Source organism: Penicillium argentinense (assembly GCF_028826775.1).
Source record: "Penicillium argentinense strain IBT 30761 chromosome Unknown utg000005l_segment0_segment0, whole genome shotgun sequence".
In the NCBI taxonomy this organism is placed as follows: domain Eukaryota; kingdom Fungi; phylum Ascomycota; class Eurotiomycetes; order Eurotiales; family Aspergillaceae; genus Penicillium; species Penicillium argentinense.
In genome coordinates this window covers 1576713-1595916 of record NW_026622664.1, presented here as the reverse complement: position 1 = coordinate 1595916, position 19204 = coordinate 1576713, and the positions used below count along the sequence as shown (strand labels likewise).

The 19204-nt window shown below is 50.0% G+C and overlaps 6 protein-coding genes across 6 annotated transcripts; 1 reads left to right on the top strand and 5 right to left on the bottom strand.

Annotated features, from left to right (window-relative positions):
- Window positions 1-818: 818 nt before the first annotated feature.
- N7532_005392 (TauD/TfdA dioxygenase family protein) lies at window positions 819-2086 on the bottom strand (the record flags this gene model as incomplete). Its single annotated transcript, XM_056617886.1, has 4 exons — window positions 819-982; window positions 1038-1412; window positions 1476-1805; window positions 1858-2086. 4 exons carry the CDS (start codon window positions 2084-2086, stop codon window positions 819-821), a joined length of 1098 nt encoding a protein of 365 aa, XP_056474045.1.
- Window positions 2087-2661: 575 nt separating this feature from the next.
- Window positions 2662-4694, bottom strand: N7532_005391 (putative MFS transporter; the record flags this gene model as incomplete). Its single annotated transcript, XM_056617885.1, has 7 exons — window positions 2662-2876; window positions 2930-3058; window positions 3113-3549; window positions 3610-3716; window positions 3774-3947; window positions 4005-4222; window positions 4274-4694. The coding sequence occupies 7 exons, from the start codon at window positions 4692-4694 to the stop codon at window positions 2662-2664; spliced, it is 1701 nt and encodes a 566-aa protein (XP_056474044.1).
- Window positions 4695-10032: 5338 nt separating this feature from the next.
- On the top strand, window positions 10033-11185 carry N7532_005390 (Zinc finger C2H2; the record flags this gene model as incomplete). Its single annotated transcript, XM_056617884.1, has 4 exons — window positions 10033-10284; window positions 10348-10481; window positions 10541-11006; window positions 11069-11185. 4 exons carry the CDS (start codon window positions 10033-10035, stop codon window positions 11183-11185), a joined length of 969 nt encoding a protein of 322 aa, XP_056474043.1.
- Window positions 11186-12317: 1132 nt separating this feature from the next.
- N7532_005389 (putative GABA permease) lies at window positions 12318-14290 on the bottom strand (the record flags this gene model as incomplete). The annotated part of the gene is made up of 8 exons (XM_056617883.1): window positions 12318-12797; window positions 12845-13174; window positions 13237-13634; window positions 13695-13777; window positions 13828-13917; window positions 13968-13991; window positions 14053-14123; window positions 14171-14290. 8 exons carry the CDS (start codon window positions 14288-14290, stop codon window positions 12318-12320), a joined length of 1596 nt encoding a protein of 531 aa, XP_056474042.1.
- A 650-nt stretch (window positions 14291-14940) lies between these two features.
- N7532_005388 (uncharacterized protein) lies at window positions 14941-16745 on the bottom strand (the record flags this gene model as incomplete). Its single annotated transcript, XM_056617882.1, has 6 exons — window positions 14941-15812; window positions 15867-16037; window positions 16092-16206; window positions 16264-16343; window positions 16397-16498; window positions 16556-16745. The coding sequence occupies 6 exons, from the start codon at window positions 16743-16745 to the stop codon at window positions 14941-14943; spliced, it is 1530 nt and encodes a 509-aa protein (XP_056474041.1).
- A 510-nt stretch (window positions 16746-17255) lies between these two features.
- On the bottom strand, window positions 17256-18404 carry N7532_005387 (glycoside hydrolase family 16 protein; the record flags this gene model as incomplete). Its single annotated transcript, XM_056617881.1, has 3 exons — window positions 17256-17906; window positions 17969-18249; window positions 18308-18404. 3 exons carry the CDS (start codon window positions 18402-18404, stop codon window positions 17256-17258), a joined length of 1029 nt encoding a protein of 342 aa, XP_056474040.1.
- Window positions 18405-19204: the final 800 nt, after the last annotated feature.

Here is a 19204-nt window from a genome sequence, read left to right as displayed (position 1 = left end):
CGCGGCTTGGTTCGAAATTGAGACCATTGTAGCGATCTAAAGAGGATGCTGCTTGTATCTGATGAATATGGAGTTTCCATTGAGAATCTGAAAAGGATTTATAACTTTTCGGTTCTTGAAAAGCCACTTGCATTCTGAGACTGGCTGCTTGGTAATTAGAACGTGGTTAGTTACCTCCGAAGCCGCGATTGCCAATGTCTTGATTTATTTACTAAGCAAATAATCTAGGAATCCAATTCGCAGCCTCGTCAGATACTAGCTTACTTGAATTAGCCAATGGTTCTCTTTATTTTGCCCGCTAGTACGGCTTGGCTAGTACAGCACTTCGTTTTCGAAAGTTACTGCTTGGTAATTGATGAACGTGATTACTTAACCAACTAACTACTGCACTAGAACAACAAGATGATTACTGAACGTTACTCTGCAATACGACATATGACAGGTAGTTGGTAACTGCAAGGCTGATTGTAACCCCGGAGTCGGCAAGCCGACCTTTGGAGAAGTAAGCTTGTCCTTGTTGATCGACATCATGGCCTAGGTTTCACTGGCAATAATCCGAATTAACCCGGCTAGGCTTTTAAATGAAGCAATGTGAAAACCGGCTTCTATCTTGTGAGCAAACATATTATCAACTTCCGATTTCGGGGTGATAGTAAGCTACATCGATCTGATCCCGGAGGACGCATTGCAACCCTACTGCCTCAGACCGCGGAAATCACAGGGCCTTCAGTGTATAGCCGACTTGTCTCATCTCCTATCGCCCCCATTCCTAGGCTTGTTTTTGTCGCAGCGATATGCCATGTACGCCAAAAACCTAACTACACTGGTTCTTCTCCCTGAGCCAGTGCCTCACGCCTACCAGTGCTCTTGGGATCCAAATAGGGTCGCTCTCCGACCCCAACGGCCCGATGACCCGTCCGTGGACCGATCTCTTCATAGTCCCAGGTTGCGGCATGGTACACCGATCGATTATCCCAGATAGCTGTGTCGCAGTTAGATCACACAGTTTCAGCTCAAGCTCTCACAGGATGTCCTACCGAGATCGTTGGGATTCTGCCAGCGCAAGCGGACCTGCAGGTCATGATTCTCCACAATAAGATTAACGAACCAATTCAGCAGATGGTTGCTTTCCTCTTCCGCAAGACCGTTGATCTTCTGCACGTGTGTCCCCACGGCGAAAACGCTCTTCCACCCTGTTACTGGGTTGGTACGGATAACTGGATGCTCAGCGCGAAGTTCCTCGCCGACATTCTCGGGTGCGCCTCGAGGGCCGGGATGGATCTTGAAGTTGTTGTTCTTGGCGACTTCGTTGAAACGTGGTTGGGCGTAGGTGGCCGTGAGTCCTTCCAGGAATTTCTGGTATGGCTCCGAGAGACGGTCGTAAACCTCATACCCAGAAGCCCATAGAGTGTCTGAACAAGTACATCAGCTCGAATTATTCTTCGAAAAATGCCAGGATTAGTCAATAAACCTACCGCCGCCGGTTCTCGGAAGCTCGGTCAATCGCAAGAGGGTATAATCACTCGGGATAGGCTCGAAAGTGATATCGCTATGCCACTCCCGTCGAGCAGTCTGCTTGCGGACGCTGCGGTCGATGTACAGTTTCTTTCGCTGTTGAGAGCTAATAACGCTGATCTCATCGTCTTCGACACTTTCTTCGCGTCCTGAATTAGCGACCGGATGGATATGCAACCCGGAGGTTTTTGGCTTTCCTGAGAGTTCACCCAGACGCTGGACGAGTTCCTTCTGCAGGTCATCGTCGAGACCATCCTGCTTGCGGAAGAATACAACACCTCGTTGGGAGACTATTGTAGCTTGTGAGATGAAGAATTAGTTCGGGTGATGGGAACTACTGACTGGTGGCAGCGAGATCGCGAAGCAATTCATCCGAGTTTTGAGCGCGGAGAAAGTCTCTCAGATTCGCATTAGGGAATTCTCTTCCAATTACAGGGGTGACATCGAAAGATTCAAAAACATCAAGAGCTCTGTTGAGCTTGATTGGAGTTCTCTCTAAACCCTTGAAGGCGACTTTGTCTTCCACGACAGGAAAAACAGGAGCAACGGTTTCAGTGAGCGAGGGTGCCATTTTTGCCGAAGAATAGCTAGTTACTTTCTCTATCGATCAATCGAGTGCATGTGTCTTTTCTTTATATGACAACGTACATGGGCTTTGCCGGTCATCCGACTGCGAGATGGCAGGAGCAGCGACAACCCCGCAGGAAAGCATAGGCAAATGTCGCACACTGACTGCCAAATCACGAATCGAAGCTCGATCCCCAGAAAGTCTTTATTAACATCCTATAGAAAAAAGCATTTCGCAATTACTTTAAGAGATCGTGTCACATTCCATCATTCAGGGTTCCCTGATGGGTTGCGGGGTTATGGGCAATATACATTTGAAGTGGCGCCACACCATGCAGTGATTACGAATGTAGCTGTTATCCGGAGGTTTTCTTTGAAACTGTTTCATAATTTCTTGCAATTCCCCGGCTTATCAGGCTGTCGGCGAGTGCCGCTACATGAATCAATCACGAGATGCCTGTTTTAGACGTCTATCAGAGACCAAGGAGCTGGACTAGCTAGCCGACAAAGGTAAAAAAAGGCATGCCAACACAGACGAATGAACTATGCACTGTGTTCATGGTAGTCCGTGTTGGAGATTCAATGTGCGAATCGAAAGTCAAGCCGTCTGTTTCCCTCATCTTTGGTGGCCTCTATATAATGAACTCTCTCTTGATCTGTCATTGCGTTCCACTTCCTGTCGCGGCTCGCATTCCGCCAGACATAGTATATCTTGGTCAGGGTGTAGATGAAAATATTCGCAACCACCAGACTCACCAAGACGCGATTGCCGCGTCGGTAGCGAGGAGAATCATCTATTCATTATTGTCAGATCTGCCAAGAATCCTTGTCCTTTTCATCCACTCACCAGCCCGATAAATATTCGAGGAAATGATTGCCGAGGCCTGAACGCACATATTGTACATGGCAGCTGAGACCGTCCGAGATCGGACGGTGTTGGAATTGCGAGAGTTCCAGCCAACTTGAATTGCATGTGCTTGTCGATTGTCAGAAATGGTGCCATGCAGGGTGTTGGAAAAGGGCAACATACAGTTTGGAAATCCGAGGAGCAATGTCATCACCACCCAAACGGCCCATTTGTTGGCCGTGTTCACATCGACCACATATAGATAGACCACGAACGGAAAAGTCCATACTTGTCCAATGATCGATACCCATGAGAGTTGACCGGTAACCTCCGATAAATAGGTGATCGCCAGCATCGTGATGATGGATATAACCGTACTTGGAATTGTCAGCAGATTTGTGACGAATGTGTTGAAGCCCAGGTCTCTGAGGGTGAGAGTTAGATATTGCTTTGGAGTTGTCATAGGGGTTTCGAATGTGAGCCCGATGATATATAAGGGCCAAAGATCGAAATCGCAGAGGCTTTTCCAGAGAAGCTTGGGTGTAATGGGCTCTCTGTTATGCATTGTGCCTTTGCTAGGATCATCCCGAATAACCCTATTGACCATGACCGTCTCCTCTCTAAAAGGACAGTTAGGGACCGATGACATTTCGCACGCAGAATTCGGGAATAGTGTTTACCGTGGACTGAACCACCCAGACTTGCCTCGCGAGCAATTGGCTGTTTGACACGGTCCAGGGGGCATAAGAACATAAGCTGAGAGACCCATCAAGAGAGTGGTAAGACCCTTAAGATTGTGTTAGTCGCTGACCCAGCTGACTTCCAGCGAAATATCCACACGTACCTCGAGCAAAAATAGCCAGCGCCAGCCTGATTGTCCTTGAACGCCACGCAAGTGCAATAGTCCAAAAGCCAAGAAGCTTGCAATGATATCTGTAATGTTCATTGCAGTCCAGAAGAATCCCAATCGAAGCGAGAGCTCATGGTGCTTGTAGAAATACGACAGATATAGAATCACCTAGCAATTTTGTTAGTACGAAAAAAGTTAAGATGACAACTTTGGAAGACAACTCACATCAGGAATAAAACCACCTTGTAAGATACCAAGGAGTGCACGACAGACTAGGAAGGTGTTCTTCCCTTGCATGCCATATTGGCTCATAGCCACAGCCGACCAGAGGACCATCTGTGTGGGGATCCATCTATCTGGCCCAACCCATTTACTGACAAGTTGCGAGGGCAATTCAGCACAAAGAAACGAGAGACGGAAAACGGTATTTCCAAGGTTGTAGTCTACTGTATATTAGCGTGGCCTCTGTATCGTACTGGAGTTGAAAACAATACCATTCGTGTTCATGCCAAGGTCGTTTAGAAAATTGTCAGTCAGAGCCTGCTGGAGGTTGGATCGATCAAGCTCCAGAGCCGCGAACATAAAGCAAGCAAAGACCATAATCCGAAGGTCAATTTTGCGAATCAATTGATACTCCTCACCCCAAGTCCATCGTGCAGAAGGGTCAAATCGGTGCAAATTCTCCCAATCGGCTCGGGGCTGATATTCTTTTGCCGTATCGGGGTTGTCAAACACTGATGGCTGGGTTGCGATCGCTTCTGAGTTATATTCTTTCGCACGTTGGAACCAGAATCGCCGCTCGTCACTGGGTGCTCCCAGCGGAGTAAGTTCCCCAAACGAATCTGTCCCATCATGGGCGGAGATCAACTCATTCAGTCCTTTTTTCAAGAGAGACTCTGGAAATAAGGTGGCCATGACTGCTTAAACGGTGCACAGATCATCTGCTGACTTGATCCCTAGGACAGAGTATCTCCGCGGAGCTCGAGATATATATACTGGCCGAAGTCGCCCGTGGAAACGAACTCATCGTATTGACCCGACGCCAGACTGTCTGGTCCAGATGCATGGCAGCAACTTGCATCATCTGGCCAAGCATGATACAACCGGCATCTAGTACGCGCTGTTGAATATCATTCGAGGGGTCGAATACCTGATAAGAACGCCAAACACGATCTGGCTGAAGTTAGCCGGAATTGCATCTTGATGTCGGTTTATCGCATCATCTCACAGTAGCCGATACCCGGAAGCGTTCACTTTGACAGGCGCGGAATGATCTTCGAATCGCAATCTCGTCATTCTTTTCTCTCGATCTGGATAAAAATCATGCAGGTGTTCGGTATGGTTCGAAGACCCGAGGAAAATGGATTTCCGGGGACGTCGCCCACAAGCGAAGGACTTGCTCCAGCTTCGTCGACATGAGATCTGGGAGTATGAATGCCGCCCTCCGCCTACCGTTTGAAACGTCCTCTAACTTCCCCTCCTCATACTTACCATGCTTGGTTGCTGCGACCGTGGAAGTGACTCGCAATACACTGGTATTCGTATTGCACTGTTCGATGGATCGGTCTGATCAAGGGCCTTGGAGATTTTCGAGGGGTATGTCCATTGACGTACTCCGCTCGATGGTGCTTTTGATCTCCTTCATCGGATTCTGGCTCGTCTATATGAGCAACTGATCATCTACCATTTGATCTACAGTCAAAATATCATGATTTGATATAAGATTGATTTCAAATAGAAGCTAATAAACCCCATTTGCATTTGTTGTAATTCACTGGTATATGTTATGTCCTTTTCTTCTTGATGGGATACACGAGGCTATATATACAACGAGAAGACCAAGTTGATTGCAAATCAACTTGATTCTTCGTATAGGCAACCCGGGATTATTTCCGATGTTGGGCTTTGTTCCTGATCTGCGCTAGCCTCATATCACAACAGCATTCTCAATTTTTAAAAAAATATACTAATCGAAGATATCGAAAGCACACGAAATGAAAAAGTTTTCTCGTACCCCTTGTCAAGGGACAAGGGACAACTTTGGGAAAGGACATACCAGAACCTCGCTCATGCTCGCTGAATCAAAGTCAAATCCAAGTCCGTATCAAATACATATCACTAAGCGATCAAACCTCGCTCGGAGTTTCAATTGCTAATGTTCAAGTCCGCAGTCCCTTTTAACAATGCACTCCAATGTTCATGGGCTGTCATCAAGCAGCAGAAGTTGCCGGCAATGCAGGTATTGCCGACGCAGCCTGGTGCTGACTCTGACTCCGGTTCTGCTTCGCCCAGCTTAATCCACGACTGTTACACAAATCCCGGTTTCCACTAGGTCCTAGCCATTCTGGCGTAAAGGGATTTATAGTAGCGTCTACACTATCCGGAGCAAATCTTCGGCCAATAGAGAGCGACACTTGCCCTGAAGTGATTGTGCAGATAGCGAAGAGTAGCTCACTACTGGGAAAACTGGGGTGCACCAGTGTCAAGACAACATCATCAAATTTCGGACAATTGAAACACGCTATGATCTTCGAAACGCAGACGATTTGTCACGAGTCTTTCGCCCCAGAGTTATCCCGTCAACTCGTAGAATCTCGTCACCAAAACTAGCCAAGCACCGGCCGTCCGTGACGTATGTGGAACAATACCCCAAGTGACTACTCTCGGCTTCTACTACAGCCGGCCGCGGGGTGCGCTTCTAAAAACCCTAATCTGTTGGGTATGCACTCTCCTCTGATTTGTTTGCTCGTGATATTTGTCAGTGAGCGGGATTCGCCGTTCTTTTTATGGAGTCGCTAGTTCGCCTTTTTGGGGGCTTGAACAATTCATTCTCAAAGTATCGAATAACTCCAGGCTCGTCAAGTATTATCACTTGGTCAGGTAGTGATTAGCGAGTCGGATATTGATGGAATTTTCTGATCGTCCTTAATCCCGTCTATTGCTGGAAAATCTGGACCGAGATAACTTCATGTTGCACAATATACACCTGAAATGCCGTTGATACATTATTTATTAAATTCTAGCCCCCAGGGTGCCATCGGGGGCTGCGTCAGCTACAGCGGGTCTCAAGAAATAAGGTGAGGAGTGCCTGCGCGGTATTCCAAATAATGAAATGGTTCTTCTCATTCGCGAAAATGTTTCACTTCATAGGTGTAAATATGTCTCCAACAATAACATTCAGACGATAGACGGATTCGATTAGTCCTAGAGGATTCGAGGAGCCGAGTTTACGTGGGTATCTGGAGCAATAAAGCGGGCGTTCGTTGGCTCTGCAATCGGTTCCTTGCAGGGGTAACGGAGTTTCGGTGTGTCGCCAAGAATAGTTCCTCCTTTAGACAACGTACTGGCTGTCACTTGAGCCAGAAACCATCGAACAAAATAATGCATCAAACAAAAGTGAAGAAGCGAGCCATGGGGCGACTTTACGATCGTCGAGTCGGGCCCTCCGTGAAGCGAATTCCCACCAGTCAGGGCCAATTTAAAGAATTCCAAATCATCGATGATCGCGGACTAATCTGGCAACCCACTTTGTCCAGTGGGCACGGTATAGTGTGGGGATGCGTCGATTTAGTGGGCAGATCGGTGGTTTAGTGCAAACCTGTCCTTTAGCGGCACCACGTCTGGACCAAGCTCGGATGAAGAAAAATCGCTTCGACTTTGCAATTTAAACTTCAACAAATTTGACATGCCGTCTACTAGGCGCAGTTGGCTTAGTTCGAAAGCTCAGGTGAGTTTCTCGCACTGGAGAGAGCTCAAAAACGGGACGTAGAGATGGATATGTGTATACCCATTCCAAGTTTGCGGAACAAGAAGGATTGTGCCAATATTCGCCAGCTGAGATCACATCGTATTTCTGCTGCTAGGGCTCGCAGAGCGCCAGTTTCTTGGCCTTGGAGGCTGGTCTGCTATCTGTATGTTTGCAAGAATGTGTAGGGGGATAGTGATGAGTTGCCTTGCCATTCCATTGTCGCTGTTCAGATTCAGCATTGTACGTAGATTGAAGTGGGGTATATGATTCCATTTTGCTGAGTTCTCCCCAACGAGAACCAAAATGTTTAGGGTTGGGACGGCTGGTGATAATTTGGCGGGATGTTCCCGCGTCTAGGCAAGCATTCTCGTTGGATACGGATGTAGTGAGCGCAACATTTGATACGTAGTCAAATATCTGCAACTGCAGATCGTGGCGTTGCGGGATTTTGGAAATCACTGTGGCGTGCAGGAGCCAATGACGAGCTCGACGTGGTGTTGGATTTCAGGGCGAAGGATCCTGCGGAATTTTGAGTCTCCCTTTTGGAAATATTCCTGAACACTTTGCTGTTGTCCATCCCACGCGAACAGTGCAATAAGCTCGTTAATTCTTGCAGCACATCTGTGCACGATTTCTACTCATGGAAGCTACTACTGCTGCCATCTCTGGTTCATCCAGGGGCCACAGAATCGTCTAATGAATGTCCCGTTGGCCGGCGGGCATCGGCAATGCTCCACTCCGAGTTGACCTATGACGCCCTGTCAATAACACCCCCAAGCCTGTGTAGAGACAGCGTAGGTACAATCGAGCTCGTCAACAGCAAGTGCAAATCAGGACACAAACCGGCGGACAGAGTTGCATTGAGGGCGAATGTGAATCGCCGCACTGTGGGGGCGAAAAGGGGAAACTCAAGGGGCAGCGGCGGAGGGTTGTGTCCGGTGGCCCTGGACGGGCCCAACAGTGAGGCTCCTCGACACTTGGGGCAAAGTAGAGCCTCTTAGAACCAACCTCGGGGCGTGTTAGGGCGGGTGGTCGGACAGGGGATCACAGGTGGTCGCAGCGCCGCTCGGGCGTTCGCCTCAAATAAGAAAGCCGTGTCGTCGCCCCGCACACTCGCTTCGCCAGTAGTGTCGCGCTTACTACCACCGCGGAGCTAACCTGGCCAGGCATAGAACCAGTGATCGTGCCCGCAGTGGACCGGGTTGGCCTGTGCCAGCATCTCATCCGAGCCGTCGCAGATCCGCTCGAGGGAGGAAAAAAGGGTGACGGATGAGCCGGCGTGAGGAAAGCTCCGCCGGTGCAAAAAAGCCCCCCATGAGGCGACCCCATCGGGGGAGAAATTATGATTGGCGCTCGATCAGCAGGATGAGAGATGGTGAGAGAGAGAATGGAGCAGGTCGTGGTACTTGTAGATACTCTGCCAGTAGTAGAATTGTGACAGGAGTAGTTGCCATGAGGCAAGTCACGGTATCATTCTTACTAAGGCACATCGATGTAGGGCAGCACAAGCTCGGGCCTTTCTCTCACCTCACCGCAACGGCGATGTGGAGGGCATCTCTAGCTCGACTGCTTAAGTCTGGGCCGTCGCAGGGAAGATTCCAATCGCCCCACGCTCCTCTCGGACAATGTTAGAGGGGGGTTAGTGTTAGGCTCGTCTCGATTGCCTAATGGGAAGGCCAGGCAGACTCAGGCAGCCTTGTCGAATCGGCCAAACCCTGTCACCCTGGTTGTCCCTAGCACTGTACTAACACCATGTAGGAATAGAGAGGAGGGTGTCTGGGGGAACTAGCTCCACTCCACCGGCCGCCGACTTACCCGACAAGCTTCTCACCTGCTGCTGGGGAACCAACACTCCATCGCTGCTGCGACTGGTCCATTCCTGAAACCCAAGGCGGTGCTGGAAGCCTGCAACGACTGCGCCGCTGCAGCAACTGCAGATTGAGGTGTTGAAAAGACTAGCAGTATGAAGCATCATGCAGACCAGCCGCTGTTGGCCGGAGAATTGATCACCATCATTTGTCATATGCCTTTTGGCATTTGACAGGTGGGTGAATCGTGAGCTCATTGCGATGGGGGCGGATGGGGTCGAAAGATGATGGTGAAGATCAGCAAGCTCGATTTGACACCATCTTTAGCCGCACCACGTTTGCCGTTTCATCTTTTTATTTTTAACTTGGACGATTTAAAGTACCATAACCGGCTGATCTTGTTGGATCTACGGGCATTTATAGAAGGCTATCGTCTGCAGGATTCGTCTCTTTAATTTGCCCGCTCATACGAATAACTTCCCACCAGAACCCCCCCCCCCCCCCCCCTCCTCTCTCCCTGCAACGCAATAAATGGACTCGCCAGCCCCATTCGTCGCTATTTCAGATTCAGCTGCCCCCATCGCCAGTCGCCTGTCGATTCCGACTCTCGGCGTCTTTCCGTTCCTACCTCCTAGGTGGTATTGAGCCTGGCCCACTGGCCTTTGAATAAAGAGGCGTCCTCGCCAGATCCCAAAAAATGTCCATGACCTGTAGCACGCCTCAGTTTAACATTCCGTTCATTTCTTCCGTCTCGCCATATATGGACTCGCATTACATCACTTCGGCCCCAGCACCTCCGATAGACCTGCCTGGGCCGGCCAAGTTCAGCCGCGTCAGCCCTCAGCTGGAATTGCCTCCGTCGCCGTCCTCTTCGACGGGTTCGCATCGAGTGAGCAAGGCAAAGAAGGGAAAGCGAGTGCATGGGTGTGAGTTTCCAGGATGCAATAAGGTGAGTCAACAACATGAATAGATCGAGCAAAGGACGTTTTCAAAATGCTAACTTTCGCAAAAGATCTTTACACGAGCCGAACATCGCCGGCGTCACGAGTTGAGTCACAAGGATAAGAAGCTATATGCCTGTACCTATGAGGGCTGCACAAAGGCGTTTCACCGATCCGACTACCTTTCTCAGCACGTTGCACGACAGTATGTGACTCCTATCATTTCCAACTGAAAATGGCTCTCAAGCTAACAATCAGCAACAGCGAATCCGAGGCCTCGTCCCTCAGAACACCACCTCTTCGCAGCAGCTCAGTCTCATCTCCAACACACTCTCACCCTAACTCTGTTCGATCGCCAGTCACTCCAGCCTTTCAAACCGTCCTACCCAGAACGGAACCTGCCTCGACATCATCCATGGTCGCCTGTTGTCATTGCTACAACTGCCAGAGCCGTACAGGACCTTGCGTAAACGTGCAGCCTATCTACTTCTATCCTAGCACACCTCAACCACCGCTGTCGAGTGCTCCGCTTCTTCCTTCGCAATTTGCAACATCGCAAGGACCAGTTGCTTTCGAAACATCAATGGATCAGTATCTCCGAAGCGTTCTGCGACCGGAAGCATTTCTCCCAACGCCGCAACCGCTCTCGTCATCGCCAAAGCAGGAGCAGCCGGGGTCTGCACACTGGGCATCAATTATCGACCCGCAATTGCCCCCATTGAATGCCATGGTACGCAAAAGAATATTTTGAGCAATTCAAAAGAGAGTTCCCCGCTAATATCCACGCTACAGGGCTTTCAGAACTCTACACCATACTCTCCGTGGACCACCGGTGCCGACAGCGTACCAGCTCCAGTGCATTCCACACGGGAGATGACCGATTATACGTCCCCTTCAAGGAATTCGTGAAGTTGCATCGCGAACTCGGACGCTTCTTCTACATGTGCTTTTTTTCAAATTGTATTACGATTCTAAATACCATTTTTACCAACGGCGCAAACTTGATCATTGAATTATCAACAAATCTTACCAAATCTTATCGAAATACACGCTACGGTTATGATTTGTACCCGATTTCTCTTCTCCAACCCATAATCAATGAGATGCCGAAAAGCTGCAACATCACATTGCTCGTCAAACTTGGTACTCGATTATTGATTACTGTTTTTGAACAGAGCAAAAGATCTTCGAAGGCGAAACTTCGAGAGCTGAGCAATCGGATTATTGATTTGGTGCTGGATTATCGGCCCGACGAGCATGGAGAGCATCCGCCCCACCAGCCCCCACATTCCGTTCAGCATCAAAATTTGAAACTTCGATCGTGAAACGCATTAGAAAAGATTCGGGGTACATGCAGTAGTCCGTGGTATCTAGTGCGGCTCGTTTTGGGCTCAGACCTGTCCCAAATCCTCAGCTCGGACATTGCAGGAACATGAAATTAAGGGTAGATCCGATGCAGATTCCCAGTTTGGTGCGCATGGGTCGAGATAACTAACACTATAGCTTAGTGTGAGAAGGGATCCAGTCAAAGTTGAGCTTGGACCAGGAGAAAAATCATCGTGATCTTCAATGAACATCAGAGCTCTTCAAACTGGTTCTATCGGTTTAGAACTGCGATTTGTGCTAAAAATAGATGGTAAAACGATGGTGGTCTGCAGATCCCTAACCACCTGGCCCCACATGGATTTGCCCCTATGAGCAGCACATTTCAGGAGATTTCTGGAGTTGGCAATTGTGGCCAGTCATTGTGAGTCACATTCCTGAAATCCGTTGAAAAGAGACTCGCGTCGGGATTATGCGGATGACTTCATGAACATATCCATAATTTTAGGGTGGCATCACAATGTCACTCTGTCGAATACCACGACCCGTTCTCTCCATCTGGTCTTGATCGCGACGTTCCCCACCACCCTTGACGTGATCCCCGGTACAGTAGTATCCCTCTCAATTTACACTGATAAACAGATCAACAAGTGCAGCGTTCGGGAGTTCGGAATCAGACTTTTTCCCCATCCTCCCCTTCCATGACCCTGAGTATAGCTCACGCAGTCTCCACAATAGGCCCATCGTAAATCCGACGAGCCCGAAGAAAATAATACACCAAACTAAGAAGTACAACCCCCATAGTACCCACAACGCTAAAATTCATAGTATCAACAACGACCGCCCAAGAAGGGGGCCAGAAGCTGAAAAATACCGCAATGCTCATGTAAACGAGAGCGCATGCGTTGATCAGGATACCCCATATCCCACGGCAATGGAACGGCCCCCAAACGAGCTTGCCACCGACTGTGTTGACAAGCTCGGAGTCGCCGTTGCGGATATGTCCGATTGCGCCGGTACTCCGGCGGTACAGGAGGAGGCCGGCAACGACCATGTAGGAGAGGTAGAGACCGGAGATAGACATTGCGACTAGGTCGTTGAAGGCGACGGAGGAGCCGATGTTGATTAGGGCGAGGAGACAGGCAATGCACATTGTTAGTAGGACGGAGTATACCGGGACGCGGTTTTGGCCGTGGACCTGGATAGTTTGTTAGCAACAATTTGATCTCGAGGGGGGTTACTCACTTGACTCCATAATCGCCAGCCTGGAATACCCCGATCACGCGCGAAAGACCAGAATTGGCGCGAGGTTGTTGCTAGCATACCGACAGAAGTGCTAATGCCCATTGTGGTGATGATGGAACACATGACAGCTGTCCCAACCACTGATCCGGTCGCTTGCAAGAAGATTGACATGAACGGGTAGCCCGTGGGGGACTGAAGAGCAAGTTCAATATCTCCCAGGCAGAAGAGCATCGCTAGCAACATACCAAAACCAAGTGAGCCATTGATCAATACGCTGAGCATGATCGAGGCTGGCACAGCGGTGGATGCATTTGTGATCTCCTCGGACATCTAAAAAGTCATAGTTAACTAATTTTCCAATTAAACAGGAAACTCGAACATCTTGAACCCACATGAACAGCAGCATCACCTCCCGCAAAGGCAAAGATACACCCGACCATTCCAACGAAGAACGACAAACCCTGCGACGGGAATCCGCCCAGATTTAGGAAATTGGTAAACACCTCATGTGCATCACCGTGATCCGACATGACGACCAAGGGAACAAGAATTGCGAAGAAGCCAAGGATGTGCAGAACGAGTATTAATCCCTCAAACCGCGGAAGCAGGTTTCCTCCCACGATGTTGATGATCAGGGAGAAGACCGCAACAGCCCAGAAAAGGAGTGTGCCATGCCAGTTCTGCGGCTGGTAGTTGCTATGCGTCAGGGCGATGAGTCCTTGGATGAGCGTACCGCAGAGATAGCACGATGTTGCGAAGGTCGCTTGCCAGCCGATGACAGTCAGCCAGCCTAGACTCGTTAGCTTTGTCTATCGGAAATTCCGGGATGTTGGGAAGGCAGGCGAAGTACCTGTCAAGTAGCTGATGATTTTCATTGCGGACCTGGGTGCTAGCATTGAGCACCAGTGGTATTGACCGCCTGATGTGGGAGCCCTGGTCAGTCATTAGATCGATGCTTTGCGACGTTGTCCGGGGGTATTTACATTGACGCCAGCTCTGATAGCACCACGAATGTTGATGCCACGCCAACCCAAACAAAGATGAACCCGTACACGGCGCCAGCTAGACCACCACTAGGAGATCGTCAGTATAAAGCACCCAGAAGAATATGCAGCTCTCTTACTTCTCATATGCCTGCAGGAAAAGCCTGGGAACAGGTAAGTGTCCGATAGCAAGCTCCCAATCCAACAGCACACCACTATACTCACACCACAATGCCTTCCCATGTAATCAGAATCGTGCAACTAAATCCCAGAATCGACCACAGCCCAAAGTTCCGCTGATCTTGTCAGCACCTTCGACATGTTCTGCTCGAGTGAGAATCACCTTCAAAACCGGTCGCTTCCCCATCCGTGCTAGCTTCGCATCGTCGATCTCCTGGCTCGAGAGCCGATCGATCTCCTGCGCTCCGGTCGCATCTGCATGTTTCGGCTCGTGAGGAAACATGGTGATCATGCAATATTGCAGGATAAGTGAAGGCTCTGCGATCGCAGGTCCACACAAATTCTTTCACAAGATGAAAAGCAGACGCGGGACGAGATGCAGGAATGGACAGGTTGAACGGCTAACTGGCATGCTAGTGGGAAGAGCAAGCTGCACTAATGCACGCGAAACACTCCTCGAGTTTGAGCGGGCCAAGAGCATCCAGCTTGAACAAATCTTGTCGGAGACGTGATTGTCCGCCTTCCCCTTGTATATTCTGAGGCAAAAAAATGAGCTTATATCTCCAGTCGCGGAAGAAGGACCCCCTGTATTCCCAGGCAATTCATTTGATTTGCTATGCTGTCCAGCACGTATAACGATGGCTGTATCGAATTAAACAGATAACCGGCTTGTTTGGCCGGTCCACGTCCTAAACCCTGTTCGCTCGGCGAGGCTGATGACGTTACACTGCTAATTTGTACACTAGTCCGTCTAGGAATCATTCTATAAATTATAATGCATTTTTCATTGGACTGGACTCGTATGACTCTTTTGCATGTGATAAGTTCTAATTCATTCCAATTTCACTTAATTAACTAGGAAGCATTTCCATCCCAACTGACCCACGGCTGGCCGCGGGCCGAGCCTTGGCCGACCCCGAAGGCATGGCCAGATCAGGTGATGTATCGATAATGGGGATGGCAATTCCACCGCATCGCCAGCTGTTGACACATCGAGTCTTCACTTGTCGGATCCACCCCAGCATCAACATCAGCATCAGCCGCCTTCTCAAGCTGACGATTCCTCCACCGCAGCGTAAAATGCAGCACTGTCGCCATGACAATACACATCCCCGAAAAGGCCACATTCGCTACATTGGCCTGCCAGTACCGCGGCCCCTGTGTCTCCGGATAGAAATAACTGGCATAGATCGAGGCGAAATTCGACCCTGCGTTGACGACGGCATAGGCAACCGCCCGCTTGGAGCGAGGCCGTGGGAGTGAGGTCGACACCCATGACAGGATACATCCAAACGACCCGTAGATCGACATCATCATGAACGTGGAGATATACCGGGCCGCTACGTTCAGCGTGACGGCGCTGATGATGAACCCGATACTGCTAAATACCTGCGGCCAGACGACGTGCAGCCATCGCTCGCTAACCTTGTCGCTGTGGAAGGAGTTCATTACGCTGAGGATGGCGGCGAACATGTATGGTGGCGCGGACAATAGCAGTGTCTTGGTGGTGCCGTAGCCGAGCGTTTCGACGATTGTCGGGAAGAAGTTGGTGAAGCATGCGGCAGTGTTGAGGCCAAGCTGCATCAGCCAAATGATGTACAGTACCGGATCGGCAAAGGCAAGTCGCAGGCCTTCCCATTTGCTGCGCGTCTCGTCGTGATCGCTTTCGTTGGCTTCTTCCGCGAGCCGGGTTACGGCTAGAATCCGTTCCTCGTCTGTGAGCCATTTCGTTGTCTCTGGGTAGTCAGGGAGAAGAAACATCGCAACGAAAGCGATGGGGATCGTGGCGCTTCCTTCGATGATGACTTTAAACGGTATTTGTTAGCAGAGCTTCGTCTATATCCTCGATGTGAACTTACACAGCCACCTCCAGGCTGGAAGTCCCGCTTTACCATCCATGCCTGACATGATGGCGCTTCCTAGAAGCCCACCAAAGGCTCCGGAGATCTGAGCCGCGACATAGAGAATGGAGATGCGCGCTGCAAGCTCTTTCTTGGTATACCACGAGGAGAACAGGAATAGTGCACCGGCTGAATATTTCGTCAGAATTGTTCATTATCCGAGTTTTTCCCGGGGGTACCAACGAAAAAATGGAGCTTCGACGAAACCGAGGACGAATCTCAAGGCGAGAAGGCCTTGATAGTTTTGAACGGCGCCAGTGCATGTGCTTACAATGGCCCATGCACACATCACAGCGGGCTGTTGGCTCATTAGCCCTCTATACTTTTCATATGTTGCACCTCCTTTTTGGCTTACCAAAAACCTCGAGGGCCTCATTTTGTTCAGAATCATATTTGTCGGGACCTGAGTCAGAATATATCCAACAAAGAATAGACCTGTCACAGTCAGATTCCAATTTGAATCCGCATTTTTATTACAGATGACTGACTGATGATTGTGTTGTATTGATTTCCATGAAGGCTAAGGTCCTTCTCAAGTGTCCCCAAACGCGCCGTCGCAATATTATTTCGATCCAAGTAGTTCAAGATATCTTTCATAGACCATTAGCTTCGTCAAAGTCGCAGTATGATGAATTAACTTCACATACAAATTAACATCATCAAAGGCAGCAAGCGCATATCGAGCTTTCGAATGAACTTCTTTTCCAATTCATTGCGGTTCGGAATTATCACGTTGGCCACTTCAACTTTGGCTACATCTTTCTCATCTTGCGGGAAAGTTTCAAGCTCATCACCTGCTCCCTCGTCGCGCTTCTCGAGGCTAGAGCTTTTTTGCATTTCGAATTTGTGTGACCACGACGTGGGGCGTCGTTGAGATTGGAATTGGAGAAAATCTAAGCTTCATCCCAGGTTCCACAACACCGTGGGTGGCAGATCCGTTTTGTAGAACATGGAATTTCCCCACTTCCCCGCCTTTACCCCGGTCCCCGGGGTGATCTCGGTGTGAGCCCCGGAGTGAGCCCCGGAGTCTGAATTCTCCAGGTTCTTTGTTGAGGAACTATGCTTTGACGATTCGGGAAGACTACCGACCCGTTTCTCGGCGTGCATGTCGGCTATTTACCCGAAGTAGAACCGAACGACATTTCTGGCCTACAAGTGGCATGATATCACGGACTACCAAAGTCGCTTGGGCCCATATATCGACCATTTTGCTTTTTAGTCAGTCGAAATTAGACCTCAAAGGAACGAAAATGGTTGGTCAAAATCGAATTATCTCCAAGCTCCCATTGGGTAGAAACTATATAGGTTCTCTCAGAGATAATAGAAATAATTTACAGTCAATACATCTTACAGCTGGAAGATTCCAGCAGCGAAAGCAGCCATGCCAGCCGCGAAAACGAAGCAGAACTGCGACAGCGACGCAGCAGAGGACATGGTCGAGGAGGCAGAGGCACTAGCAGCCGAGCCGGAGCTAGCAGTCTTGGAAGCAGACGAGCTGGACGAGGCCATGCTGGAGCTGGCCACCGAACTCGACGAGCTGCCCAGGTTGGTAGAGGAAGTGCTGTTGCTCGCCTTGATGCTAGTATAGGAACCGGTCTTGTCGGTGTACTTGTAGGCCTGGGCGGGGTTGTAGTTGGTGATGTTGACCGAGTCGACGTACATGGTAAAGGGGCCGTTGGTGTAGTCGGTCTCGCCGCCAGCCCACTCAATGGTACCCTCGGCGTTATCGGGGTCACCACCGGCCCAGATACCGATCTTGATGCGCATGGGGGTCTGGGGAAAGTTCTTGCCGGAGACAGCATTGGCGTACTCGAGGGTGCGCACGACGGAGCCGTCGAGGAGCCACTCGATGCGGCTGGAGGTCCAGTCGATACTGTACGTGTGGAAGGTCTCTTCAGGGCTGGAGACGTCAACGGTAGTGGCTCGGTCGTAGGAGGTGGTGTTGCCCTTTCCGAAGTAGTCGGTTTCGATGGAGGAGTCGTAGGTGCTGATTTGCTCCTGTGCTGGGGTTAGGTTTGTACGCCTAGTTTGGGACTTGTCGCTCTCTGTGTCTGACTTACCCAGTCGATCTCATCGAGGTCATCGGACTCCATAACGGCGGTAGAGATAATACCGGTGCCGTTGGCGGCTCTCATCTTGACGTCGACACGGCCGAAGAAGATGTAGAAGTCACTCTCGATAGTGGGAGCATCGCCCTGCTCGGAGATGGTGAACTTGGCACCGAGCGAAGTGCTCTCGACAGAGCCCGAGGTCGTGTTCCACTTGCTGAAAGCAGACGAGCCAGAGGTAAAGTCGGTGTTGAGTTGCCATTGGTTCAGACCGGTGTCGGCAGCACAGGTCTCTGCAAGGAAGTCGTGAGCTATCTGCTGATAAGACGGAATGGCAAGACCTCTACTCACTCTTGAACGGGTTGCACTTAGTGTAAGTCTGGGCAGCACCGAGCTGAGCAGTGGCCAGACCAACCGCAGTCAACTTCAAAAAGGAGTTGGAAACCATCGTGGCTTTTTTCCAAGCAAATCTGGCAATTTTCAAACGAGTGAACTGTGTAGGTGAAGACCAGACGAACGATGGGGACGAGCGGCGAAGTCGCTCGATTAAAGGGCCAGCGAAACAACTCAAGAACCGGGGGACGAGTCCATAAATTTCCTAATTCATCTATTTATACGCCCCCAACCCCATCAGACGCAAGCCAGCGACGCCGATGTGCTCGGTTATGGGGCTTTCGCTCCACCGCCGCAGACGATATGTCTGACCACAGCGACGCGAGTCGACAATTGGGCAATGGCTCAATGGCAGTGGAGACAGGCACCTGAGGAAGCAGCATTGCATCTTGTTGCGTCTTCTTAGGGCATCCCAATTTAATCAATGGGGCTCCACCGAAAAAGCTTGGGTTGGTTGATGACGGCAGCAGCTTGCGTGGTTGGTTTCGCGCGGCGGATCTAACCGGGCGGTCTACGTACGCCCTGTCTGAATCTTTTGCCCTAACTCAGTCATCAGCACCGAGGTCTTCATACAAAGCCGAGGAGGTATCTCACTGCGACGAGGAATAGAGCAAAAATAGCACCTCTCTTCCATGGTAGTGCATCGAAGAATCGCAGAATGGCACTCAAAGCCACCAAGAAGCCACGCATGGTAGAGAGGACCCACTATCCACGACGCAGCTGATATTGTCTTATCCAGCCAAGAGATCGATCAGGGAATCGAGGTGTCTCACGCCGCATACGCGACGGTCTCTTTTGGGACTCGTCTCTTCGGTCAAGAACTGGGCCGCCCTCGGAATTAATGTGCCGGCCACG